The sequence below is a fragment of the Pavona decussata genome, unplaced genomic scaffold (assembly GCF_977016875.1).
Source record: "Pavona decussata unplaced genomic scaffold, jaPavDecu1.1 SCAFFOLD_100, whole genome shotgun sequence".
Classification (NCBI taxonomy): Eukaryota; Metazoa; Cnidaria; class Anthozoa; order Scleractinia; family Agariciidae; genus Pavona; species Pavona decussata.
This window is the reverse complement of record NW_028145515.1, coordinates 1,042,501-1,069,949: the sequence shown is the minus strand read 5'-3', so window position 1 is coordinate 1,069,949 and position 27,449 is coordinate 1,042,501. Positions and strand designations below refer to the sequence as shown.

Sequence of the window (27,449 nt, the reverse complement as noted above, 5' to 3'; positions counted from 1 at the left end):
TCAAATTGCTGAAAATAGCAAAAAAAAAAAAAAAAAAAAAAAAAAAAAAAAAAAAAAAGAGGAAAAAAGAAAAAGGAAAAAAAAATAAGTTCATTCCCTTTTAGTTTCTTGTTTCCTGAAAATAGTCAAGTGTCGAGAAAAAAGTTCGTTCCTTTCTGGTCTCAAATTGGTAAAGAGTAGCCAAAAACCATGGTATACGTTTTTTTTTTAAAGCCCTCAAACTGGTGATAATTGGCAAAAATCAGGCAATAAGTGATTTTTTTCTGTTCTCAAATTCTTGAGAGTCAAAGAGTCAATAAGTTCATTTTTTTTTTAAGCCACAGTCGTGAAATAGCCAAAAATCATGCAATACGTTCATTTCTTTCTGCTTTCAATTTCATGAAAATAGCCAAAAATCGGGCCTTAAGTTCACTCCTGTCAGCTCTCAAGTTCGTGGAAATAGTCACAAATCGAGCGATATGTTCATTTTTTCGGAACCCAAATTCGTGAAACTGGCAAAAAATCTAGAAATATGTCCATTCCTTCCTGGTCTTAAATTCATAAAAAAACCAAAAATAGAGGAATTATTTCATTGCTTTCTGGTCTCAAATTCGTAAAAATTCCTCGGGGACATGATAACTTCATTTTTATCTGGTCTAACTTTCGTAACAATGGCGATAAATTAAGCTATACATCATTCCTTTCTGGTCACAAATGCAAGAAAATATCTAACATGGGAGCCATCAGTCCATTCTTTTCTGGCCTTTTCATATTCGTGAAAATAGCAAAATACCCCTTGATACCTTTATTCCTTTCTGGTCTCAAATTAGCGAAGCTAGCCAAAACGTGAGATTAAAGTTGATTACTTTCTTGTTTCAGATTCGTAAAAGCAGTCAAAAATCGAGAGAGATAAGTTACTTCCTTCTGCTCACAAATTCGTGAAAATAGACAAAAATCGGGCAATACGTTCATCCCTTTCTGGTCACAAATTCGTGGAAATAGCCAAAATCGAGCAATAAGTTCACTCCTTTGTGGTCTCAAATTCGTGAGAATGACCAAAAGTAGAGAAAATGGCCAAAAATGAAACCATAAATTCACTCCTTGTTGGCCTCAAATCCGTGAAAATAGAGTAGACGCGAGCAATAAGTTCAGTGCTTTTCTGGTCTCTAATTCTTGAAAATATCCAAAACTCGGGCAAAAAGTTCACTCTGGTGTGGTATCAAATCCGTGAAAATGGTAAAAATTTTAGCAATAAGTTCCTTCGTTTCTGGTCTACAATTCGTGAAAAAAAATCGAGCAGTAAGTTCATTTCTTTATGGTCTAAAATTAGCGGAGAGAGCTAAAAATCGAGAAATAAGTTCATTGCTTTCTGGTCTCGAATTAGTGAAAAGGAATTATTTTTTTTCGAAACAGATTTGTTACGAGGAAACGAAAGTAGTTTCGAAATCTCTAAGAAACATTTAATATCCCAAACATTTTGAAAAGCAGTGTTCGGATTAAAATTTAGTATGGCTTCGCATCGCATTGCATTGCATCGTACGATATCGCATCGTGCTGTGTTGGGTTGTCTGGTGTTGTGTAGTGTTTCGTTGAGTAGGTATGTTTCCGTTATTTTGTGTTTGTTGTGTTCTGTTAAATAGGTATGTTTTGTCATTTCTTGCTCTTGTGTTGTGTCTTATCGTGTTGTCCTTGTCTAGTGTTGTTTTGTGTTTTGTTTTGTTGAAGGGTGATTGGATGGGAAGATAATTGTACTCCGTATTTAATTGTAGTGTATTATGGGAATCAATGGGTTCTATGAATAACAAAAGAGGAGGGTTCATTCTGTATACTGTGCGTTAAGTTTACTGATTCCGCCCAAACCATCTGGGTGGTGTCGCACTTATATAGGCAAATAACAATAGATTCATGGCAAACCAATCAGAAGCGAGTGGCGTCATCTCGTATTAACCAACATGAAAATAAACAATAGAATAATTAATGCAAGAACTTGACATGATTAAAATGGATTAACATAAGTGACTAAACAGAAAAAAATACAATGTAGACAGACCAACAATAATGTCGTAAATATTCGCGTTTGGTGATTCTGCCCCTAGATAAGAAAAGAAAGAGATTCCCGTAAGATATTTCTGATGTATTAAGTTATTGGAAGACAAGTATTCAATCACGGATTTTCCGGAAAATTGACCTGAAACAACCTTTGCTTCAGTCTTGACTTCGTAAGTTGGTTTCTTGGCGAATTCGGTTCGCCGGTGTGTTGATGTAATTTCAAATCAGCTGTGTTCGTTTTCTGTAAAGTCATTTTGTTGAATAAACCTCAACTGTCTTTAATTTCAGTTTTTCCCATCAAAAGTACAAAATTTTACGTTTGATTCCCATACGAAGCTTAAAGGATCGTATGGTGATGATTTCTGTAACGGTATAACCTTTACTGCTACTAGCTTGCGCGCGACAATTTCCGGATTCAAATTCGTGGCAATAGGTCAGAACTGAGCAAGAAAATAGCCAAAAATCGACTTATAAGTAGTTTATTCCTTTATGGCCTCAAATTCGCGGAAAAAGCACAAAAATCGAGCAATAAGTTCATTGCTTTCTGGTCTCGAATTCGTGAAGAGGAAATATTCCTTTCCGAAACAGATTTGTTGCGAGGAAACAAAAATTGTTTCGAAATTCTTAAGAAAAATTCAATATCCAAAGCATTTTGAAAAGCATTGTTCGGATTTAAAATTGAGTATGGCTTCGCAACCCATCGTACCGTATCGTATCGTGCTGTGTTGTGTTGTCTTGTCTTGTCTTCTGTTGTATTGTAACTACTGCTCATGCTCACGAGTAACTGCTGCTCGTGCTCATGAGTAACCACTGCCCTCTTCTCATGGTCGTGAGTAACTGCGGCTCATAGTCATGAGTAGCTACTACTCGTGCTCCTGCTCATGCGCCACTTATGTTGATTGTATGGAGCACAGTTCTGATGAGTGACTCATCGTTATAACAATTGGCTTAGTTGGTTATGCTCATTTTGGGTTCAGACAACGTCGAGTACACATATCTTAGCGTATGGGACATCTTTGCCAGTATTGTCAAAAATCATTTAGTCGGAGGTACAACAGAGACCGCCACGAGAGGTAAAGTATCTTGAAACTCTCACAGAAAGAACAAGAGGAGAGTTTAACAATGAATGCCACCTTTCCGAAAGTCGAAAAAGACGAACAAGATTAAAAGAGAGAAGAAGAAGGTAAAGAAGATGGAGATGACGAAGACGAGGATTTAAGCGTGGATAGTGATGAAGAAGATGATGAAGAAACCGTGGAGAATGATTCCGACTCTGACAGCAGTGATCCTTGGAAAAATCTGCGAACAGATCTAGATGTGAGAGATGCCCTAAATCCCAGTTATGTCGAAGAAGTGAAACGGTTTCTGGACAAGGGTGAATCTAGAGTGGTTGCTAAGACCAAAGCGTTGAATTTTCTACATACATACATACATACATACATACTTGTATTCTGGGTAGAATGTGTTTCGTAGAGCGCTCAATTCGTTTGATTGAAGAGCAATGTATAATTCTTGACAGAAGTTCAGGCTTCAGGTGAAGCCTGAACTTCTGTCAAGAATTATACATACATACATACATACATACATACATACATACATACATACATACATACATACATACATACATACATACATACATACATACATACATACATACATACATACATACATACATACATACATACATACATACATACATACATACATACATACATACATACATACATACACTTTATTTAGACACGGTAAAAACATCAGTTACAAGATAAAAATTTAAAACTAGAACTGATTTACATATTTGCCGTGTGTGAGTAAGAGGAGAAGTCATGAACACTATACGCCACTTCATGGACGAGGACTCTATGGATTAATAATAATAATTTATTTCTGGCCCATTACATTAAAATCTCAATGCTCTTACAATGTACACGGATTATGAAGAAGCTGCAGAAGCAGTCGTGGACAACGGAAATTTTTGTTAAACAGGGTCTTTAAGAGGCCTCAAGTCCCTGACGAAGAAGAAGAAGAAGGCACTAGCCAAGTGGACGATTTAACTTAGAAATAAACGTTACAAATGAAAGAAGCTTCAACGTGAGCTTCCAGTGCATGGACACGAGGAACGCACGCTCTTGTGAACGTGGTGCACGCCCGAGTTACAAAAGGGTGTAAAGAATCTGTAAGCCGCCCTTGATAGGTTACACTGCGGTATGGCTCTTAGAACCCAGGGACGCTCAACCACTTGGGTGTGAGCAACACGTTCCCGCTTCTAAGCTTGGTGTTTTTTTCTTGGTATTAAACATTTTCCCTTTTATTTCAGTGATTTCTTTTTTCGTTTTGGGACTGGGTACAATCATAGCCTCTAAAAGTAGCTTTTTTCGGGTAAAGGTAATTTTATTTCTTTTTTGCTCCTATGTAGCATCCATTGCCTTGATGGTCTAGTGGTTAGGAGACTGTGTTGTGGCCACAGTATCCCAGGTTCAAATCCTGGTCAGCGCAATTTTTTCTCTCTCTGTCTCTCTCTTTTTTTTTTTTTATCTTTTTAGGTGACCTGAACCCACGATCCAAAGTGGTCCACTGTCATTTCCCTGAAACCTGAGCCCGCGATACTTATCACCCCTATGTCGTATGCATCGTATGCGTGGGCGAAAGCGAAACTTAACTTTTTAGTCGGTAAGATTATCAAACAAATCAAGTCGCTGATAAACAGGATTAGAAAACAGAATAAACAGGATAAGAAAACTATATCGCGAATGAAGGATCGGCGTTGTAGATCTGATCGTTCACAAACCAGCTGCAGGGATACCCTCCATCCCTAGTAACCATCGTTTCCATTCATGAATATTAATTTGTTACAGTAGGGGTACCCTCCATCCCGGAATTATGTAAACAAGTAGAAGCTTCTTAAGCGAAATCAGTACTCACTTGGCTGCGCTGTTTTCTCGCTGTTTTCTCTTGCACTGAGATATCGGGTTTCAGCAATTATGGGGCGCCCCACGCGCTTCAAGCGTAAATAATCGAGACGCCAATTTCGCTTTTTCGGAAAGAAAATACACCTTTTTGAAACAATAAATCGAAAGAAGAACGTGCAGTCACGTGTTAACTTTCCGTATCATATGACTTCAGCTTCACGTCCTTGGATTCCGTTTTAGTAATCGGTTAAATCCTTTTATAGTAGCTTGTCTGCTGTCGTGCTGAATCGGACAAACATGAACTATAAAACTCGATGGAGTTTTTATAAAGCGGCCAGCAGACCGAAAGCGTCTTTCAACTCAAATTCAGAGGCTTTGTTTTCTTTACTCTTCGAGGGACAACGACATAAGTGAGATCATTCGCGAGGAACAATACGGTATAGTATTTTTATCCCTGTGAATTCTTGAGGTTTCTATAATAGATTTCTATGTCTGTACACACGCATTTGGTTATCTGAGACCAAGGATTTCGAATATGCTAATTAATCTTAACATCCAAAATGTTTATTGCTTCATACCTTATTCTTACTAACTTTCGCGATTAAAATCGCAAAATTTAATACCATATCATATAACAAAACAATAAGAATTTTAAACGTTCTGAGTTCATAACCAGGCGTTGTGGTGAATTGTTGTGAATTAAGGCTGAAACTATTTGTCCTTGAAAATATCTTTCCGGTCTTGTTTTCGAGTAGCACTCCATTCTTGTCGCCAGAGCCTCCTGTCCCTCTTAGCCGGCTGGTCCTCGTGCCCAGCCTCCAGCGGCTAAGAGGACCAGGCGGCTCTGGGGACGAGAATGGTAGCACTCTTCCTCCGATTCAGTGTTTTCTTCAACTTGAGATTCGGCCAATACCTCTTTAGCACAGTCATCAAAGTTTCCATTTTGTAGGCTCCTTGTAATTAGATTGAACCAGACCTTTGCATATTTCCAGTTTTCCTTATTCCTCGACGAGTGATCTATTTCAATAATGACTTCAATTGGAATTGTACAACAGGTGATCGACGTCGGTGCTTTGAGTCAATAACCTCAAAATTTATGACACCACCTGTAAGGAGAATAAAGCGTGTAACTCTTGAACTTTCCTTTTGTAGGTTTCCAACTATGACATTAGCTAAACGACCAGGCAAGCGTTTAGTTGCAGCTATGGCATCTCGATTATGAATATTTTTTATTTCTTGTCTACAAGGTAAAATCTCTCCAACGATCGTTCTCAAAATTTCTTGGTACACATGAAAACCTCTCAATTCGCACATAAAAGTAAACTTCAAAGTCGCGAAATTTAGTACACTTTTGCTTTAATTTTTCTTGCAAGCGCAAAATTAAGTACGCGCGAAAATTGGTAAGAATAAGGTGACAGTTGGACTTTGTGTTCGTCTCACAACTCAAGTTCAGAGGCTTTGTTTCCTTAACCCTATGTCGAACAACGACAAAAACTGGATCATTCGCGATGAGCAATACGGTAGCATTTTATCTCTGTGAATTCACTATGTTTAATTTAGATATTAAACATTTCAAAACGCGCATTTTTGGTTGTCTGAGATCAATGCTTTTGATTTGCTAATTAGATCTCAACATTCAAAATGTTTTTCGCTTCATAGCAGTCGGATTTTCGCGTAGTGTTTAATTCCCAAACCCGGGACCAAAATTCCACGGATCTCGATTTTCCAGTTTACTGATCTGTTGCTATGCATTGCATCGTGGGGGTGGGCCGATTCGTGAGAACTCGTTCCAGAGCCGACGGAGTCTGAGTTAAAACAAGATGGCGGACATGACGGAAGTAGGGAGGTAAAGTACATCTAACTTGACTTAACAGTAGTTTTATGTCATACTATGACACTCATGATACCTATAGACCTATTAGCCATTTTTTATCCTCCAACCTCATTTTTTTGAATGAGTGGAGTTTAAATTACCTGTATTTTTTCTTTCGGAGAGCTGCTTTCACTTTTGAAAGTTATGCATGGAAGTAAGACTCACATATAAGCTTATAAATGTGGGTTTTTTTTTTTCAAAAAGAGCGATACAGCAAGCTGTTTTTGTGTGAGCTAACAACCCAAATGTGATGTCGAATAATTTACGTAGCAGTCTGTTTTGAAATTAGCTCCTTGTTGTTATTGTAAACTCGAGGAACCGGGCTAATTACTGCCTATAGCTAAGCTTAATGATTTTAATTTGTTAATAAGTGCAATTCAATTGTAGTAAGAAGATCTTGTGATGTTCTTGTAGAATTAGGTGTGGGTGATTTTACGGCCCTATTCTCCCAGAGGAGATAAGGAATTAAGTCAAGTCAAGATTTTAGAGGCGATGAGACAACTTCAAAAGGCTATTTTGATGTTTAAAGTACTAAATTTGCTCTGATACCCTCGTATTTGTCTGGAATGTTAATATTTAGCGCCTCCCTACATAATTATGGACTGTGATCTTCCAAAATGAACCTGCTGGGAATGATTGATTCATTAGTAGTGTGATCCCTCATTTTTAACTCATGAATGTGCGCATGCTCAATGAACTTGTAAGTTATTGCAATGTATGGAAATTTTACTCGCTCGGTCCTTCCGTAGGACTCACTTGTTACTAGGCAAAACTTTCAGCAGTATAGTGTACTGTCACGGCTCTCTTATTTTTCTCTCCTCCTTCAATTAAAAGACATGTTTTTGGTGTTCAAAATGCTAAACTACCCTGTTTTTTCATTTCACCATAATTAAATGCAATTTATTTTTGATTCCTTGGCCAACCAAACACAATTCAAACAATGTCTTACACCTTTCAGGTCACAATTCATTCCTGCATGGCTTCCACAAAACCTTGTAGTGTAGTTTGATGCAAGTACTGCGTTGCCACTATTTACTGGTTTAATCACAAGTTGGCTCACAGTAACCTTTGATCCTATGTGCAGATGGCTTGCATGGCTTGCACATGAATATATATAGGGCGTGAAAAAAATGGTGGAGCACGAGGGAGGGAGACATGGAGGGTGAAAGTAGCACCTGCCCAAGCTCTAGGGCCACCAAAATCGTTTTGAAAGAACGGAAAATTCCCATTGGTTGAAAGGCTCCCAAGAGAATAAGTGACCAGTCACATTGATAATTTGGGCGAGAAAGCTGTCAGTCAAAGGAAATATGAGATCATTTGTAAACTTGTAAATGGTGAAAAGATTTTGTGGAAATTAGCTGACAGGAATTGGAAAAAAGCTTAATTTTTAAGTTATTGACCAGTGCTCCTGGCACAGGCGATAGGCTGAAGATAAGGAGGTGAAGGGTTTGGCAGAATTCTTGTAATTACACTGCTTACAGGCATAATTTAAGATCGGATCTCAGAGTTCAGTTCATCAAAACTATCTGTCCGTAATTTGACAGACAAAATTTCTAACTCCGTGAATATTGCTGCTATAGAAATATCTAGCCTCTCAATATACTTTTACACAAGAAGATACAGGGAAAATAACATTTCGCTGTTTCTGAAAATATTTTGTATGCATTGTTTATTGTTTTCAAGCACCTGCCATGCAGACTAATGAGAGACACTTTATTTTACATTTAGCTTTGTAATCTAAAAATATATAATGGAAACAACCTTGAAGGGTTGCCTCCTCCCAATACACTCTTGGAGATTTGCAGTTGTTATCGGAACTCTTTGCAGATTCCGCTATACAGAACGGCTACAGGCCAGCGCACATTTTCCTATAGAGGGGCCTACATTTGGAATAACTTACATAATGAACTTAGGCAAAGTGCCTCATTGGCATCTTTCAAACGCACCCTGAAAGACACACTATTGAGGCAGACATTTCCTTCATAAGCTTTAAATTTTAGTAAAAAACCAGCATAAATTGTGATTTCGAGTTTTTATTGTCATTTTTGCTTTTATAAATTGGAAATAGTTTGTAAATAGTTCCTGAAAAACCTCACAAGGATGTTACTATTAAAGTTATTATTATTATTATTATTATTATTATTATTATTATTATAAGTAAAGCTAAAGATGTGCTAAAGCTGTATGACATTTTGCTTAATAGCAATTTTTACAACATTGTTGTGTGTTCTTGTGATGTGTTGCCAGTATCATAACTTGAGCTAAATCAAACAAACACAACATATTTCAAAATGGTCAGAAAATGTTTGGATGTGCTGGGCAGACCTGAATTTGTAAAGTCGTTAATGGTATACTGACCTTGCAAAGTCAACTGTCAGTCCACCATTAAATTAAATAATAATAATTATTATTTATAAAAAGACAAGACATACCCTAGGTACTCTAAGCCAAAGGTAACTAGGATACAGTAAATTATAGTGTATTTGAGCTAAGGCAGTTATTGGAATCAAATTTTTGATCAGAAATAAATTTTACAAATTAATCCAGTTTGAGATGTATTTTCTTAAATGTTCTAAAATGTGGTAATGAATTTAAACCAAAGAAAAATTAAATTTTCAAAAATTTAAGGTGGCTCTGAACTCCTCCCTACAATCATTTTTCAACTTTATAAAAAGTTGTATCCATGGTAGCCTATGCTGGAAAAATGACCATGACTTGTTTGCCAAAGATTATGCATTTGTTTTGTAGCAGTACAAAGTGCTCCACGCGCCAAAGGTGCGGCATGTGGAGCACCATGAGAAAGAATATATGGTTACCTATCGATGCGAGAAATTTTGGTTTTGGTTATAGTGTCATCGTCTGTCCATCTATATGATGCACTACAGGACAAGCAATTTGTATGGCACTTAACCGGTACTGTTTACATCACTTTCCAGTAAGTTTACTTGGATGGATCAATACATGTACAATCTTTCTTTATCAGTTGATAAAACAATAAACATGCTTAACCATTTTTAAACAAGTAATGTTCATAATTTGTCTCGACATAATAAGTTACCATAGCAACATTATAACCTGTCTAAAATAGGGTTAAATACATTATACCAGCATGATATTCCACATAATGCAAGACCACGGAAAATGTAATCACAGCAGTTGGATAATTTTTAATTGAAAACAGCTTTTTGGAAATTCAAACACAATCTAATTATTGTCAGTAATATCATTGTCTAATTCTCCTTATATACATGTATCTTTGTTTTCCAAGGTAATGTAATCCTCAGAATCAGAAATCAAGATGAAGTGTGAAACAACCTCTAAAAACAGTGATTGCTTGGTTTATGTACAGTACATGTAATGATTTGAAAGGCGTGAGCTGTGCTGATTTCCTTGATAGTAGTTGTTCTTCATCAAGGTGACATGGATATCCAAACATTGCTTTCTGATCTCCACAAAGAAGTATCTTGCCCAGTGTGCATGAACATATTCACAGATCCCAAGCAGCTGTCCTGCCTGCACTGTTTCTGTTTACAGTGCTTAAAACGATGGCACCAAACAAGGCAAGGCTCAGCTAATTGCCCAGATACAATCATTTGCCCAAACTGCAGAGCCCTTAGCAGTGTGCCTGAAAGTGGCGATCTACATGATCTTCCAACAAGCTTTTATCTGAACGGCTTGATTGATGTGCTGGCCATTAAAGAGTGTAACAACACTCAAGTAACTTGTGGAAATTGTGGCGGAAAGAGCTCTGAGGCTTCGTACTGTTTCCAGTGTTGCATATTTTACTGTGAAGAATGCGTAACTGCACACAACAAAATGCGAACAAACAAAAATCATAGAGCCCTGGCTCTCAAAAAGTTTCAAGACAAGGACTATGAGGATGTACTGAAGCGACCCACATTTTGTCCAAAGCTTCGACATCAGAAAGAAGAGCTGAAATACTTCTGCAAGAACTGTGAAAAGGCAGTTTGCCAAACGTGTTTCACTCTTGAACATTCTGGTCACATGTTAGAGCACATCGAAGATGAAGTTGAACGACAAAAGACTGAAATACAGACTCTGGTAAAAAAAAAGAAACAGGTTTTGCAAGCAGAGCAGAACATAATTGGTCAAATTGATGAAGAGTATGTCAAGGTGATCCAACATGGCGAAGACGAGAAGGGAAAAGTCCAAAAGTGTGCTGAAAATTTAATTGCAATCATAAACACAAAAAAGGCGACTATTTTTGCTGCAGTAGAAAAACAAATGGAAAGATCACTTGAAAGTCTAACAACAAAAAGAAGCAAAATAGAGGATCACTCAGAATTGATTAAGTCATCATTACTAAAAACTGATAAACTTCTGAAACATGGTGCAAATGCTGAGATAATCCAGCTGAAGAAGTCTCTTGAAACAATGTTTGAGCAAGATTTTCAAACTAATCCAGGTGCCTGTGACCTTGGAGGTCTTCCAGCTTTTGCTTTCAGGCAAAATCAACAGCTGTTTGACACTATAAACAGTGAAGAAATTGGTATTTTGGAAATACTGGACCAAACAAAAGAAAGCCATTTTGTGGCTGAAGTTGAAAGACCGAATGAGGCAGTTGCTAGGTCAATACATGAGGCACATATGCAGTTCAATTTGGCTGCAACAAATGCAGAGGTAGGATGGAGTAATTATATTTATTAATATTATGCTGTTAATATGAAGAGGAGAATTTGGGAAATATTAATGAGTTGTAGAGTGCATGACAGAATTAAAAAGTGTGATTAAAATGCAAAATAATTATAACAATAACCACTGGGATCTACAAGATTCGCTATTCTTCCAGTCAGCTCATCTGGTGACATTTTTGGTAAACTGTCATCATAACCAGGGTTTTCAAAATGAAAAAAAGTACCAGGAGGAAATGTGAAAGTAGCCGGAGGACAATTGCACTGCGTTAGCGGTGCCTTGCAGCGAAAGCCGCACGGGGGAATACCCCTCCTGCTGGGGGGGGGGGGGGGGGGGGGTCACGGCAAATTTCTAAATTTTCATCTTTAAATTTTTATCCTTTTCATCTGTGACAGCAATATGACTTTCTTGAAGGAAGCAATGTACGAACTCAAATGTATGGACTGTGCTTGCAAGTGCCACGTGTGTAATTTGCCTACCGGCAAGATGAGAGGGGTAAAAGAGGGCGTCAAATGACAGAAACTTTGCGGAACCTCAATAGTTTCCGGTTCATGTTAAATGTCGTTGAAACAACCCAACGACAACGCTGGATAGTTGTTAATGAACATGAAGAAGATGTATATCACTATTAATTATAACAACTGGAATTAAAATCTGGGCAAAAATATCCACGTCCGTAATCAGCTACGTTATTGACATAAATTCATACTTTGGAGACAAAAAGTACCCGGCACAAACGCTAAAAGTAGTCGGTGACTTGCGTCGGATGTTGGGTGCCTTTAAAAACCCTGCATAACTCTTATAATTAGGCTTCTCTCATGCTCTCCAAACTTCCTGCATGCATCCATAACTCAATATACACACCCTAAGCATGATCCAATTCTCAAGTAACAGGTATCATGATTAACATAGAGGAGTAACAAGTCCCAAACAGGATTATTTGAAAGCCATCAAATGACATTGTATTTATATTAAAAATAATTTCTTTTTAACACTGAGAAAAAAACAATGTTTGTCTTTGTGTTCAATGCTGACTGGATTACCTTGTCTCAAACAGTTGAAAAGAAGTGAAAATAGATGGGTAAGACTAAGTGAACGCATCCAAATTGGAAACTCAGAGGAGAGGAAAACTGAGGTATTTTAATATATTTCATAAAATTTCTTAGAATATTAATTTGGACATTACAATTCAATTATTTAATATCTAATGATATTCAATTCCTTATTTTATATATAAGGTTTAACAATACTATAATAAACAATTACTGTATCCTAAATAGAGATGGGGGTTATGAACTAGTCGCAATTTTTAATCACTTTTTTTTCACATGATTAAATACACATTGATCAGTCACGAGACAACACTAAAGACAGTATTTGCTGATGAACAACAGTTGAGAGCTTCAATGCTTCAACATTAGTAGACCCTGAGACAAGAGTTACTCATACAATCACTTTGAAAATAATTCACAATTCCGTAATTTTAAAGGAAGATAATATTTTATTATCACCCTTAATGGACAGGAAGAAATGTGTTGACTTTCTGGCCTGGAAACTTCCTGCCTTTCCCACTGACATTGTCAGATTTAAGACCACATCCTTAAACTTCTTCCTGACCACAGTCTTACTCACATTTGTTGGGATATGGATCTCTTTACCCTGCCCCTCAATGTTGGTTCACAAGATTGGCTTGCAGAATTGCGAGAAACAACATTGACAGGGGGGAGAAGAGCACAGGCAGGATATTACTGGCTTGGCTATGAAGTATCCCAACTTAACTTGGTGAGGACTGTGGTTGGCAGTTGGCAGAATAGAGGTAATACTAACTATATTTTTCAGATGTGATTGCAAATGTGCAATTTATTTAGGGGAAGGGGGGTCCAAATAGTTAAAATTTTAGAGGCAAAGTATGAAGCTAAACTAGAATTTCCTGGGGGAAGGGGGGCGTGCAAAACAAAAATCCTTCCGTGGGGGGAGTATGCATAATTTCTGGAACTGCACAATTAATGATCAATTGGTCCTCCGACGTGAAATGGAATTTTACATTGCAAATGTTCCCCACTTAATGAACAATGTAAAGAAAGTTGGTAACTATAATAGCCATGTATATGGTTTGCCTTGAAACAACTGAAAACAGGTTCTCCTTCCGATCTGTATTTATTTACAAGTTTGGGTTGGCATTAATAATAAATTACCTTGAATTATCTTTTCCAAAGCGACTGCTTAAAGTAATATCTGATTCAGTTTCTGATCCTACATGTATACCAGTTGACCACTCCAAGTATTTATTAAGCTTAGCCGAGGAGTACTTTAATATTTTAATACTTTGGTGCTATTTTTTTTTCCAGGGGTCAGCCTCTTTGAAATAAAAATTTGCCCTATTAAGTTTAGTTACATGTAAATGGTGGACTTGTTAAGTGTTGGGTACTGCTATAGTGAATAAGTTTTACAATCTGATTTTAGGAGTTGTTCCAGAAAGTTGGAAGTATTCTCAACAAGCTTACACCACAGAGGTTTCAGACATTGACACAACAGATGGTTAACCTAGAAATTGACACTCGGGAGAGATTAGAAGGAGTTGCTGACCTTATATTTGAGAAGGTAGAATTATATATCGTAACATTTTGAATATAAGCCCATCTAAATTAAGCCTCCCAAATCTCAAATGTTACATCTCTCTGATTATAAACCAGTCCTCCAAAAAATAATAACCAGCTGGACTTGGAAGTGAATGTATGAAATTCTCATATTTGAACTGTGGGTGAAAGAATAATTAAATGACAGACATGATCACAGTCATGTGCACTACATAACTTTTTCATGACTGCTTAAGTTGCAAACATTATAAGGTTCTGTAATGGTCTCTAATTTATTCAACCCCATGAACTCCTAGGGTTAGCTTTTTTAAACTGTTAGCCTAGCTGAAGTTTCAAGCTGTTATTGTCAAATCCAACCTGAGCTTTGAAATGAAAAAATTACCTCCAGTGGCAATTCCTCCCCAAAAATAAATCCATGAAAAAGTCGAAGGCTGAATTCTGCAGTATTTTTGGCTGTATATAAATATGCTAAATGAAGAATGAAGGAATTAAATATTTAAAAGATATGAGGATTTAAAAATTTTAATTCCTTTTGCAGGCCATTGATGAAGTTACATATAGTGTTGCTTATGCCAACATGTGTAGATGTCTTGTTCCTGTAAGTAGAGTATAACGTTAATTGATCTACGGTGGTTTGTTAACTAATAACCTACACTAGCAGCTGATTGCCTCACATATGTATTTTCTGGTATTCAGATTGAAAAACTGTACCGAAATTTAATAAAATGACAACTTGGTAGCTGAGAGGGAAAAATTGATACACAGCTTAAGTCTGCATACATTTGTTACCTGTAATTTAATAATACAAGGTTCTTTTAATTACGCCTAAATGAGCAGTTGAGGTCCACTAACGTTTCTTCAGTTGATATGGTTTCTGTGGTGACTGGGATCTTTGCCCATGAATTTTACTAGATGACAATGTACAATATTATGTGTCTTGCATGCATACACAACAATAATAAAAGAACTAGCAGTAATCAAAGATTATACATGTAGGTGTGCATTCGACGCCTTAAATTGAACAAATTTGAGTGGCCAAATGGTGCACCCTCTTAGGTTCGTCTCAATTTGAAAATTTTTGTTGTTGTTGTTATTGTTTAAATTTGTTTATTTTTTTAATCTGGCTTTTCTGTATATTACCCAAAATTGGCATCTTTACAGAATATTTGTAGTTTTCTTTCCAAATTCATAACTGCATTTCCAGTGCAGCCAAGTTAACCGTGAACGAGAAAATGTTTCGTCCAATAGACCTTATTCGCGCTATATGCTAATTGCCCATTGCAAACCACATGATATTCTCAGGAAAATCAATCCTTTGTCAGTTTGAAAGTAAAGAATGCATTCCAGCGTGAATATGACCAATTGTTATAGAGACTACTCCCTAGAGTATTGTCACGTGATCTGTAATGTGGCAACAAAAACAACGAAGAGAACAAGGTCTATTATCATTACCATTTAATAAGACATCGATCTCTGAATGAATGGAACGCTGTATAAACACTATTGTTTTCATTATTTTACATTCTGCACAGAAAAAAATTCCCATTGTAAGGAATGGAGTCTTACGAAATGTAACCTTCCGTAAGATTTTGCTAAACAAATGCCAGAAAGAGTTTGAGAGAGGACACTCTGTTAAGGAAAGGATTGGCGAGGAAATGTGGAAACTCGCTAAAGAAGGATTGAGTGTAAGTACATTGTGGATTTTGTTCATTTTATCCTTTTCCATTTTAATTACTTTAAAATTTTCAGATAGGTAATGTAATTGAAGGGACCACAGCTATAACGAATGCAACAAAGGCAGTTGTGAAAAGAAAGTTTGACAAAATTCAGGCCGGAACAGGATTCGAACTCATGACCAACTGAACTATCAAGCCAACCAGTAGCTTGACATTTTGTGAATTTTTTAAGAGTTATGCATGGAGGATGAATGCGAACATGATTTGCATATTGTATGAAATTCACATACAGTATATGAACTGACGATCAAAGATTAATGAGATTAGTGCTGTTGCAAATGTAGAGACAACTTAAGCAGTTGCAAAAAGAAAGCTTGTAAAAGTCTGGTAAAGAAATCAGGTAGGAACGAGACTCACATTTATGAACTCTGCGATGTCGGTGTAATGCTCTTTTTTTAACTACCAACTGGGCTAACTTTCAAGCCAAATGGAAGCTGGTCATTTTGAGAGCATTCTTTTAGGCTCAGCCCTAAATAATAACTAAAAGACCATAAATTTGCTGTAGAATATTACCAAGTTCAATGGGTTGGTTCAATACTGTAAGATTAATACTAGGGCCTATAGTACCAAGTTGAGAATTTAGTGCTTATTAAAAACTGAGCTCTAAATTAACCAAAATGCTGCAGGTCTTACCAATGGGCTCAGAAACGAAAAGCTCGGGTACCACTGTAATGTAAGGTTCTTTATAATTCTTGAAGCCATTAAAAATTATTTCTCAAGGTTGCATACTTATATCACTGGAAAATATCACTAAAATTGGAATTAAGTTAAAACCAGTGCGTATTATTAATATTTGATCCACTGGATGCCTTCAAGACAAAAAAAAAAAATGAAAATTAAAAGGAAAAAATAGAAAAATAAAAAAATAAATAGTAATAATAATAATAATATTATTTGTTTCACGATTGTAAATAGGTTTTAATAGTTCTTTTTTTTTCTACTTTTAACTTGTAAATAAGCAATTTTCTTGAAATATGTAAATAAAGAGATTATTATAATAAAAAAATTAAAAAAATAAATAAATAGATAATAATGATAATAATAATAATAATAATAATAATAATAATAATAATGAATAAATAAATTTAAAAAAATAGAACAGGCCCGTGTTTAATAGTTGAGATAAGTAACCTAATTACATCGCCTTTCAATAAAATGTGGGCTCTGAAGTTCAAGATTCAACTAATTATAACGTTTTTCACTGTCGTCAATCAGTGTAGCTGACCTCTTAGAAAACAAAGGTGGTTGGTTCAACCAGGCCCCAGTTGTTCAAAGTAGTGGATAACTTTGGACGGTTGGTTGCTATCCAACCGATAAAATGAATTGGTTGGAGTATAATTATGCACATTTTATCCGCTGGATAGAGATTTATCCACTGGATAGGGTTATCCACTCTTTGAACAACTTGGGCCAGTTTAAGGACGATGCCTACTATTGTTACTGTGCATACGTTCTGCGCATCTCGAGATCCTCGGGTTTCCTATGGTTGGTGCCTGCTAACACAGGAAAATTTTTACGTGGTTTAAAACTATACGGAGAAAACAGAACGTAGCATGTGCTCTTGGTATCTCAAAAGAAAATTAGGGATAACCCTGCATTTTTCAGAGATAATTAAGCTTCAATTAAGAAAAAAAAATCCCATACATTGCTGTATATTTTGGCACTTTTTAGAAATATTGTTGCTTAATTATCTCTAAAAAAAGCGTGGTTATCCCCAATTTTCTTTTTGGATTCCAATAGGCCTTGCTAAGATCTACTTTTCCCCCATAGTCATAAACTGCTCAAAAAGACTTCGTTATTATTAGGCACTGTATAAGCTCCAATTAGCTTATTGAAGATTTAATCCTTTACTGATGAGATACACACGAGTTTTATAAACATACGCGCGGTTCTAAAATAAAAACAAAAATAGCGGTAACTAAAGTGATACCGAAACGAAATGAAGCTAAATAAACGAAATAAATGCAAATAAACAAAAATACAAGTTGTTTACCTCATACAGTAAGAGAATCCCGGTAAAAGAAGCAAAATGAACCGATAAATATAACCTCCGATATAAACTTTCCGATAGAGCACATGGCAAGTAAAAAAAAAACAAAGGCGCTATTGAAGAATTATGGGAAAGCAGGCCCGCAATACTTGCAAAGTACGAATAGATCCTACACCGGCCCCGAAAGACCAACTAGATAAGCTAGTGGCCTTTAAATACACAAGGATCTATGCTCATCAGTCCACTGCAGACTTAGTCAATGTAAATAACAATCCATATCACTCTTTTGGCCCGCATGCCAAGTAGAAAACAAATAATCACCAAAGGGCGAGTTCAGTGGTGACTAGACCTACGACAAATTCGACTATCAATTTTGTTTGTTTGTTTTGGACACATCCGATCACAGTTAACTTGAAACACAGTTTCTTGGTCAACCACTCTTAAATGGGTTCAGGACGCAACAGGTCTCCTTCCAGGAGGCAGAGTTTCCTGACATCACGCCGAAAGCGCTTTGCACTAGCTGTACGTACAACAACTTGTCTGACATTTCCCTTTGCATCTGGGAAGACTTCCTCAACCAAACCTAGTGGCCAACGGCCTCGCGGTGACCCTTCGTCTACAATTAAGACAAGGTCTCCTATTGCTAAATTCCGTTTGGGGTAAAGCCACTTCTGCCTCTCTTGAAGCGTGGGAATGTATTCTTTGATCCACCTTGCCCAAAACATGTCGGCTATAGTTTGAGCTTGTTTCCACCTCTCACTGGGCTTAGGGTTGTGCACCACTGGTACATCACCTGCAGGGCCACATGGGTTCCTATAGCACAGAAGCAAAGTGTTAGGCGTTAGAGCAGAGGGGTCTCGATGGTCATCACACTGACGGGTGAGAGGGCGATCGTTCACTATTTTCTCCGTCTCGCAACTAACAGTGAGTAAAGTCTCATCGTCAACCAAACGATTCCCAATAAGAGCATTCAAGTGCTTTCTGACAGATCTGATCATGCGTTCCCACACACCACCTGTGTGACTGGCGCTTGGGGGAGAGAAGTGCCAATTGATGCCTTTAGCCCTCATTTGATCTCTGATCCTCTCTTCGTTCCAAGCTTGCAAGGCTTGTTTGACTTCAACTTCAGCACCCTTGAAGTTTGTACCATTATCACTAAATAGTTCTCTTGGGGGGCCCCGCCTGCTTACAAATCGGCACACTGCTTGAATGAACGAATCCGTTGAAAGGTCCTGGGAGATCTCAATGTGTATTGCTCTGATGGCTAGGCAAGTGAATATGCAGCCATAGCGCTTTGCAGTGCCTCGTCTCCATTTCACCTTCAAGGGACCAAAATAATCTATGCCAACAGATGAGAATGGTGGCATTCCTGGAGTCACCCGAGCCGCAGGAAGTGGAGCCATGATCTGGGTTCCAGGGTTTTGTTTCCGACGACGGCATGGTATGCATCCACTGACAATCCGCTTTACTGTGCTTGGCCCTTTGATGATCCAATACTGTTGACGGACAGCAGCCAAGGTTTGATTAGTTCCAGAATGACCGCTTGATTCGTGCAGATGATGTACAATAAGCCTTGTTACGTGATGGTCTGACGGCAGAATTGCAGGGTTCTTCAGCTCGCCGCTCAATGGCGTGTTTTCCAGGCGACCACCAACCCTAACAACGCCCCTTTCCACAAATGGATTCAGCTTGGCCAACTGGTTTGCACTCCTTTTAGTGAATGGATCAAGCATACAACAATCCCTTTGGACCAACCTAACAATTTCTTCCGATGCATCAACGATTTCTTTGACCTCCAACGGCCCACTGCTCAACGAAGTTTGACGACGAGAGGACTTCCTCGACTGAAACAGCAAATACTTCTTGAACCTCAACAACCATGCTACCGACTTCTGCAACTTGTACCAACACGAGGGTCGGTTGATAAGACAACTAAGAGTTTCCGGGAGTTTCCCATCAGAGACAACTGTGGCACCAACCCGAGCAGTTCCTTTCTTTACCTCTGCGTCGGTTTCTTCAACCTCAGGTAAATCAGATGGTTGTTCTGGCCACTTATGTTTTTCTTCCCATAGAAACTGAGGTCCTCTGAACCAGAAGCGCATCTGTTGCCGGCCCCGATTGGTCCCTAATTCATGGATGCCTCTGGATGCCAGATCAGCAGGATTCAGGTGCGTTGGTACATGCCTCCACTGGGACGGTGTTGTGGAATCATGAATCAGCTGCAATCTATTGGCTACAAAGGTCTGGAACCTCCTTGTAGTGTTCCTCAAGTATCGTAACACAACTGTGGAATCCGTCCACAGCACAACATCTTTGAGGGGTAACTGCAATTCTTCGCGAAGTTGTTTGTTAACCTTTACAGCCAAAGTGGCTGCAGTCAGTTCCAGCCTCGGTACAGTGACCGTTTTAAGTGGGGCCACCCTGGACTTCCCCATGACCAAGCTACAGTGGATACGATCCTCAACATCTGTGAAGCGTAAATATGATGCAGTCCCATATCCACTCACAGAGGCGTCCGCAAAGTGGTGAAGCTCAATGCTCTTAATACCTTTGAATTCTACTGGTTTATAACACCTGGGTATCTTGACAGAAGGCAACACTTGAAAGCTACTCTCCCAAGCTTTCCATGGTTTTAACACTTGTTCTGGGAGTTCCTCATCCCAGCCATGACCAAGACGACAAAGTTCTTGAAGAATACGTTTAGCTGGTAATGCCATAGGTGCAGCCAAGCCGAGGGGGTCATAGACTGAAGCAACATATGATAAGGTCCCCCTCCTGGTCTCTGCTTTAACCGTACCACTTCGAAATCCAAACCTGTCTTCCTCCACATTCCACTCAACTCCTAGGGCTCTTTCTGTTGGTAGCCTTTCCAAGTTTAGGTCCACTGTGGATGCTCGTTCACTGGTAGGTACATGATGCATGACGCTCTTCTCATTAGACACCCACTTAGTCAGTCGAAAGCCACCACGAGCCAATAACACAGGGAGCTCATCAACAAGTTTGACCGCTTCCTCCTTCGTGGCAAGAGACTTAAGACAATCATCCACATAAAAATTGTTGCGGACAGTCTCCATAGTGTTCTTGCTGAAGTCCCCTAGGTTGTCTTCAGCTGTCTTTCTAAGAGCATATGAGCAACAGCTTGGAGACGATGTTGCTCCAAAGAGATGAACAACCATTTGATGGTCGACTGGCTCCTGGTCGATGTCCCCTCCTGGCCACCACAGGAACCGTAAGGCTTCACAATCCTCAGGTTTAACTTTAACCTGGTGAAACATTTTCTCGACGTCCGCCATCAGGGCAACTCTTTCTTCCCGGAACCTTAGCAGTACTCCCACAAGTGAGTTTGTGAAGTCTGGGCCCTGTAGGAGCTGATCATTTAAAGATGTGTTCTGAAACTTCGCCGCACAGTCAAAAACGATCCTGACCTTTCCCGCCTTTTGGGAATGTACAACAGGGTGGTGTGGTAAATACCAAACAGGAACATGGTCACTGCAAACTGGCTCATCTGTGGTAATCCTCCTGGCATGGCCCCTAGCAAGGTAGTCTCCCATAGTTTCTTTGTAGCTTTCAAGGAGCTTAGGATCCCTTTTCAGCTGCCTTTTTAACAATTGTAGTCTCCTTTCTGCCATGGACCTGTTGTTTGGTAAGTATGGGGTGTCGCATTTCCAGGGGAGCGCAATCTCATAATGGCCACCCACCATTTTCACAGAGCTGTCCATAATAGATCTGGCTCAACGATCCTCTACAGAAAGGCACTCCTTCAAGTCAGCTGTACATTCACTGAAATCAGCATTGTAGAGGCGTTCTAGCTGAAGCGGGATTGGATCCATGCCCTTCACCGACTCAGTGCAGCCCAGTGACTGGTCAACGTGGATGAAATTCACATGGGCACCTTCATCCCTCCTTCCCTTCAGTGGTCCCATAACAGTCCATCCTAGTAACGTTCGCACTGCATGCGGTTGGCCAATTTTCCCAGTGTGTACTTCAAGAGGGCACAAAGCTTCCGGCACATCACTTCCGATCAGAATAGTTACTTTCTTGTCTACGAGATCTGCAATGTCAATGTTTCTAAGATGTGGCCAGTCCATTACATCCTTGTTTGTCGGAATGCTGCTCTCTGTAACCGGTAATGTTTCTGTAGTCCAGACCTTCTCTAAGCGCACTCCCTTCCCTGTAGCAACACCAACAACGTCGAGGCATAGCTGCTGGCCTTCTTTTTGTTGAGTTCCCGAGACCGTAGACAATGTGAACTCTACTGGTGTACAGTCTACCTCTAGCTCTTTAGCTAAACTGCTCAGGCACATGGTGGTGTTCGAGCCGCTGTCCAGAAAGGCGTAAGTTTCAATGATGCGATTACCGTATGGTGAACTGACTTTTACAGGAACCACTTGGAGTCCAACACGACCACAGCTTGAAGCTGCATTACTTGTTGCACTTACACTGGTAGCATCATTGTGAGGACAGCCTCCAGGAGAAGGGGTTTGGACCTGAGAAGCACTCTTCAAGTTAAGTTCTGAACTGTTTGCGTTGTTTTGAACTGGATCAGATGAATGTAACAAAGGATGATGTCTCCTTTGGCAACGTTCAACCCCACACATCCTTGCAACCCGGCATTTCTTTACAAAGTGTCCTGGGCTGAGACATGAACTGCACACCCTCTTCTCATCCACGAGGTCCTGTCGCTGACGGAGTGTCAATTCTCTGAACTTGTGGCAACGCTCGAGATGATGGCTGCCCAAACAAAGGACACATTTAAAGGGTTTCCTCTCATTGCTGCCCTGCGGGAGGTCGCTGCCAAGCATGGCTAAGGTCATGCCATGGTTGGAGAGGCCAGTTTTGCCCTTGGATGATGATTTGAAGCCTCTAGACGACTCCAACTTTGGGTTGACTATTTGGCCAAAGTAGGTGTTGGCTACAGCAGCACGGCTTTGTACAAACTCTGTAAGGTGGGAGAATGTTGGTGTGATCTGAGATTCATACAACTGATTGGCCTTCTCTGCCCATTTTGCCCTGAGATGAATTGGAAGGCGGGCCACAATCTTTCCCAGTGTATCCATTGAGTTTAGATTACTTGTGTGTCCTAGCTGGGTAGACCCAAGGAGGCATGTTTCCATGTCACGAGCCAGCTGGGACAATACTTCCGGATCAGGACTTCGAATCGGAGGTCCACTGACTACCTTTTCTAGGAAGGCCCTAGTCACTACATGGGTTCGGCCAAAGTTCCTCTGTAAAATCTCCTTCGCACGTTTGTAACCTTCTTCAGGGCGCATCATAATACAGTGTTCAATAGCTTCCCGTGCTTTTCCTCTGCGGTACTGAACGAGGTAGCTTAGGCGATCCGCATCATTTTCCTCCTTACTTTCCTCATTCACCTCAAAGTTTCGCATAAACAAAGGGAAGATATGGGGTTCGCCACTGAAGCTCATGTATTCTCTCTGAGGCATACGAAGACCCCGCACCACTTCGTCCATTGTGTTTTGCTGTCTTTCCAACAGACTCTGTAATTGCTGAGCACTGCTCGGAACTGCTGAGTGTTCACATGCCTCGTTCTGGTATAAGCTTGGTAAAGGACCCTCTTGTGTTTTTGATTCTGTTTGTTTCAACTCTGTGCATTCTCTCTGGGGGAGGAAATGAGCGCCTACTCCATTCATAGTGTTCCCTTGTCTCCCTGACAGATTCCTCAATTGCTGACTACCTAACATTGTTGATTGGTGGCCTGTCTTGTCCTGATGCATGCTGGGAAGGGGTTCTGTTGGCGTTACAGACTCTGAACTCCCGCTTTCACTCATCCCTAAGTTTTCTTCGAGCCGTCGTAACTCTTCCTGTTGGCGTTTTATTTCCTGTTTTTTGCGCATAATTTCCCGTTCTTGGATGGCACGATTCATTTCAATTTCTAATTTCTCCCTGGCTTCCTTCATACGCTTATCCAGAGCCGCCCTTTCGGCCAGTTCTTGCTCCTCAAGAGCCGGTAATCGCTTGGACCATTCTGACTCATCAAGGTTACGTTTACTTTCCTCTCCGCCCGCGGGCGTCTGGTAACGAAAGCTTGCTTCGCTATCTACTGAGCTATGCAAAGTCCCGCGGGCAGGATCGGGCTTGCCCGAGAACGTGTTAGCGTAATTCCGCGGTACAAATGTCGGCGCTAAAGGAGTTAATTGTTGACCATACGGATTCTGAACAGAGGAAACACCACTCGAAATCTCCTGTCGTACTGAAACACTTGAAATCTGTTGTAGTGGAGAAGGTTGAGAAACAGAAACTGCCGCTCGAACTGTTGTACCACTCGAAGTTTCGGCTAATTCCGACTTCTGACCGTTGTCGACGTTAGGAGGAGAGTTTTCTGGAGAAGGATGCATGTTTATATTCTGTTCTACGGGCGTCTCTTTAGAATAAACCACATCTTGAGACATTCCTTCGGCCACAGTAAGCTCGTGATCATCTGACGCATGATAATCGTCATCCTGTGAATCTTCGAGTTCAGCTTGATGTTGTGGCGTTGATTTCTTCGCTTTCTTGGAAGTTGTCGGAGACTTCTTCGCTTTAATCTTTCCTTTCTTCGTCATCTCGATGTATGGGAACTGTATAAGCTCCAATCAGCTTATTGAAGATTTAATCCTTTACTGATGAGATACACACGAGTTTTATAAACATACACAAGCGCGCGGTTCTAAAATAAAAACAAAAATAGCGGTAACTAAAGTGATACCGAAACGAAATGAAGCTAAATAAACGAAATAAATGCAAATAAACAAAAATACAAGTTGTTTACCTCATACGGTAAGAGAATCCCGGTAAAAGAAGCAAAATGAACCGATAAATATAACCTCCGATATAAACTTTCCGATAGAGCACATGGCAAGTAAAAAAAAAACAAAGGCGCTATTGAAGAATTATGGGAAAGCAGGCCCGCAATACTTGCAAAGTACGAATAGATCCTACAGGCACCGTCCTTAATAGGTCACATTCATACGCTGTGATTGGCTGATTTCGATCCACTTCTTTGTTTTCTGTGTTTTGCGGTCAGTGGCCTGTATAGCCGTAATTATGATTGACGGCAGTATAACTCGCATTGCTAGCTGAGGCCCTCTTGAAGTTCAAAGTACGCATGTTAATGAAAGGCATTGTAAAGCTGTTTTGAAAATAAAACGCACTACTTGAAAAAATGCGCTGGTTAAAATAAATGAGGGAAAAAAAAAATGTTCCACAACATCTCCAAGATCATTTTTAGACAGTTTTAACCTGGAGCTTTGGTGAGTGGTCTTTCAAAATGTCAAAATTTTAATGTTTTTGCAGCCTTAGTTGTTTTGCATGAAGCCATCCTGGACTTTTGATTACTTTCCTTAAGCTATAAAAGTCTTACCCTGCGAGCAGAGATCGCTTCGATCTTCCCTAGAAAAATCGGGAGTCCTCTTCCCCATTGTTCAAGGGAGATCGAAGGTATCTCTTCTTCGTAGGGTAAGAAAGTCTCAGGTTTGCAGGAAAAGTGCTATTTCACACCAATCTAAGAAATAACGAGGCATTGCAATAAATCAAACAATATACAGTGTAATCCTTTATTAAAATGCTCTTTTCTTAAAGGAAGAAGATCTTCTGAGCATGAAGAGAGAGCTCCTAAATGAGGAACAAAAAAACAGGCAACGAAAGTTGGGCAACATTCGCTTCATTGGTGAACTTTTTAAGTTGAAGGTTAGTCTTGAATCTACTAGATTCCGCAAGCAATGTAGTGCACTCAGTTTAGCTTGCACTGTACGGAAGTATATAGCATAGTTGACTGCATTGATGGATCTGCTCTTAATGTCAAAATTTGTTTGCGTACCATGAGGTGTCTTCTTAGAGCATATGTGCTGCTGATTACTTATCTACTAATTTAAAGTATTTGATTTCAACGTGTCCTAGCTGCATTCTTTTACTTACTGCATAAAATTGTTATTGTAGAGGGCTTTAGTCTTAGCCTAGATAGGCCTCTCAGATCCAAGTGGATCAAGCCGTCCGCGACAAGCGCGTCTGTTTTTGACCTAGTTGACCTTCTTCCCGCCATTTTGACTTTGCTTTCGTAGCGTCATTGTGCACAAGCTTCCGCCACCTATTTCTCTCCGTACATGCCCGCTCCTTTCCTTGTACCAAAATGCCGCAGTGTCGCAGGTCATATTGCGCTCGATCTTGGAAACGTAGGTTTGGCCGACCTCGAGAACGAGACCCTGATGCTGTCTTGCTTAAGAGGGCTACCTTAGGGAGCAGGTTATCCGGTAGTCGGCATACATGTCCGAACCGTCTTAGCCGCCTAGTAGTGAGGATTGTGTGTATGCTCACCCACCCGCATCGTCGCAAGACGTCAGCATTTGACACTGAATCTCTAGAGCTGACCGCCAGGATACACCTCAAGTTCCTCATTGTCTGGTGGTCTGCTCCACATAGATTGGCCACGTCTCGTATCCGTTCAGCAGCGTTGATAGTACGCACACATTGTAGACTACGATTTTTGTCTTCAACCTCAGCTTCTGGTTCTCCCAGACCTGCTTTGGCAGTTTCCAGAGGCAGCTAGCAGCACAACCAATGCGGCTGTCCAGTTCTGCCTCCATAGCCACATTCTCAGCCTACATCATGGGACATTGCTCATGTTCCATGGTAATTTTTAAAATATTCGTCCGTCCCTTGTGTACATATTTTGCAAGTTATTGAAATGCTTTTTGCTACCAGACCCCCAGACCACTAGCCCACACGTTAACGAAGGTAGGATCACTCGGCACTTTCATACAAAAATCCTTTACCAGCTTTTTGGGGAGGAACTTAAACGAATATTGAGGCTTAACTTTGCTGCAAAGGACTTTGGCACTGTAGCGGCGTATTCCGACGATGTTAATTTATTGTCGATCCGGAGACATAACAGGCGTTCCAATTTCGTGCAGCTAATAACAGTATCGCCCAGCTTCAGTGCTTGTACATGATCATAACTTTGCGCTTGCCCAATAAGTTCCTGTCGCACGATTGCTTAATCTGTCCTAGGTTGCTGTTTAATTTAGTACATAATACGCATATCGTCTCATATAAATGTTTCTCCGGACAAGGCTGCTGATAGGAGATTACTGTTAAAGAGTGCGAAGCGGATTGGTCCGAGGACCGAGGAATGGGTCTTGGGGCACTTTACATGTATGTGACATGAATTGGGTACTTAAGTTGTTTTCGTTGATCCCGGCTGACGAACTGTCTGCGGTCTGTAAGACTGAGTACTTTAACCAGTACCAATCATCCCCGCTACTTCGTGGCGCGTTTAAGCTTTTGTAGCAGAATGTTGTAGGACGCAGTATCGAAGGCTTTAGTGAAATCTGCAAAAATAATGCGTATGAAGTGCATTTGCTCGACTGAGGAGTTCCACTTTTCAGTTAAATAGGTGCGGTTAAATGGGGCACTTTTACCGTGGTAAATGACTCTTTCACCAACGGAAAACTTCATTTAGTGAGTGTGACCGACATTTCCTGAGGTTAATTTCCCGTGGATATCCATGGATACGTCAAAAAGATCACAACAAGCGCCCATGACATTAAACGTGGTAAATTGCAATGGTGTTTAAATGTCCAAGGTACAAGAGCCAATCACGATGCTCCGTTTAACATCAACACGTAAGCGCAAAGAAAAGTGGTTTTCCTTTGCAGGTTTCATTCACGC

General features: G+C 39.8%; 2 protein-coding genes and 1 long non-coding RNA gene across 5 annotated transcripts in view; 1 reads left to right on the top strand and 2 right to left on the bottom strand.

Annotated features, from left to right (window-relative positions):
• The window catches only part of LOC146472221 (uncharacterized), a 160,568-nt gene that overhangs the window by 53,177 nt on the left and 79,942 nt on the right, over window positions 1-27,449 (bottom strand). The gene's annotated exons all lie outside the window — the stretch shown is intronic.
• The window catches only part of LOC146472226 (eukaryotic translation initiation factor 4 gamma 3-like), a 45,529-nt gene continuing 24,815 nt past the window's right edge, over window positions 6,736-27,449 (top strand). The window contains exons 1-7 of one of the 3 annotated variants that reach the window (XM_085119603.1): window positions 6,736-6,783; window positions 10,079-11,451; window positions 12,521-12,598; window positions 13,927-14,064; window positions 14,599-14,658; window positions 15,593-15,745; window positions 25,365-25,472. In XM_085119603.1, coding sequence (XP_084975729.1) covers window positions 10,231-11,451; window positions 12,521-12,598; window positions 13,927-14,064; window positions 14,599-14,658; window positions 15,593-15,745; window positions 25,365-25,472 — 1,758 coding nt within the window. In that variant the 5' untranslated portion in view covers window positions 6,736-6,783; window positions 10,079-10,230. Of the gene's footprint in view, window positions 6,784-9,430; window positions 9,746-10,078; window positions 11,452-12,520; window positions 12,599-13,926; window positions 14,065-14,598; window positions 14,659-15,592; window positions 15,746-25,364; window positions 25,473-27,449 lie in introns of those variants that run through there. The other 2 variants (XM_085119604.1, XM_085119605.1) reach the window with 2 other exon arrangements.
• On the bottom strand, window positions 21,518-24,633 carry LOC146472227 (uncharacterized). The gene is made up of 2 exons (XM_085119518.1): window positions 24,047-24,633; window positions 21,518-23,740 (listed from the first exon to the last, which is right to left on the bottom strand). Exons 1-2 carry the CDS (start codon window positions 24,347-24,349, stop codon window positions 21,518-21,520), a joined length of 2,526 nt encoding a protein of 841 aa, XP_084975644.1. The 5' UTR covers window positions 24,350-24,633.

Excerpts from the sequence above, each read along its gene's own strand:
- LOC146472227 (XM_085119518.1), bottom strand. The coding sequence starts at position 24,349 with ATGACGAAGAAAGGAAAGATTAAAGCGAAGAAGTCTCCGACAACTTCC. Across the intron at positions 23,741-24,046 it reads GTACAACAGTTCGAGCGGCA|CAAGAACTGGCCGAAAGGGC; the intron begins GTTTCTGTTTCT and ends GCTCTTGAGGAG.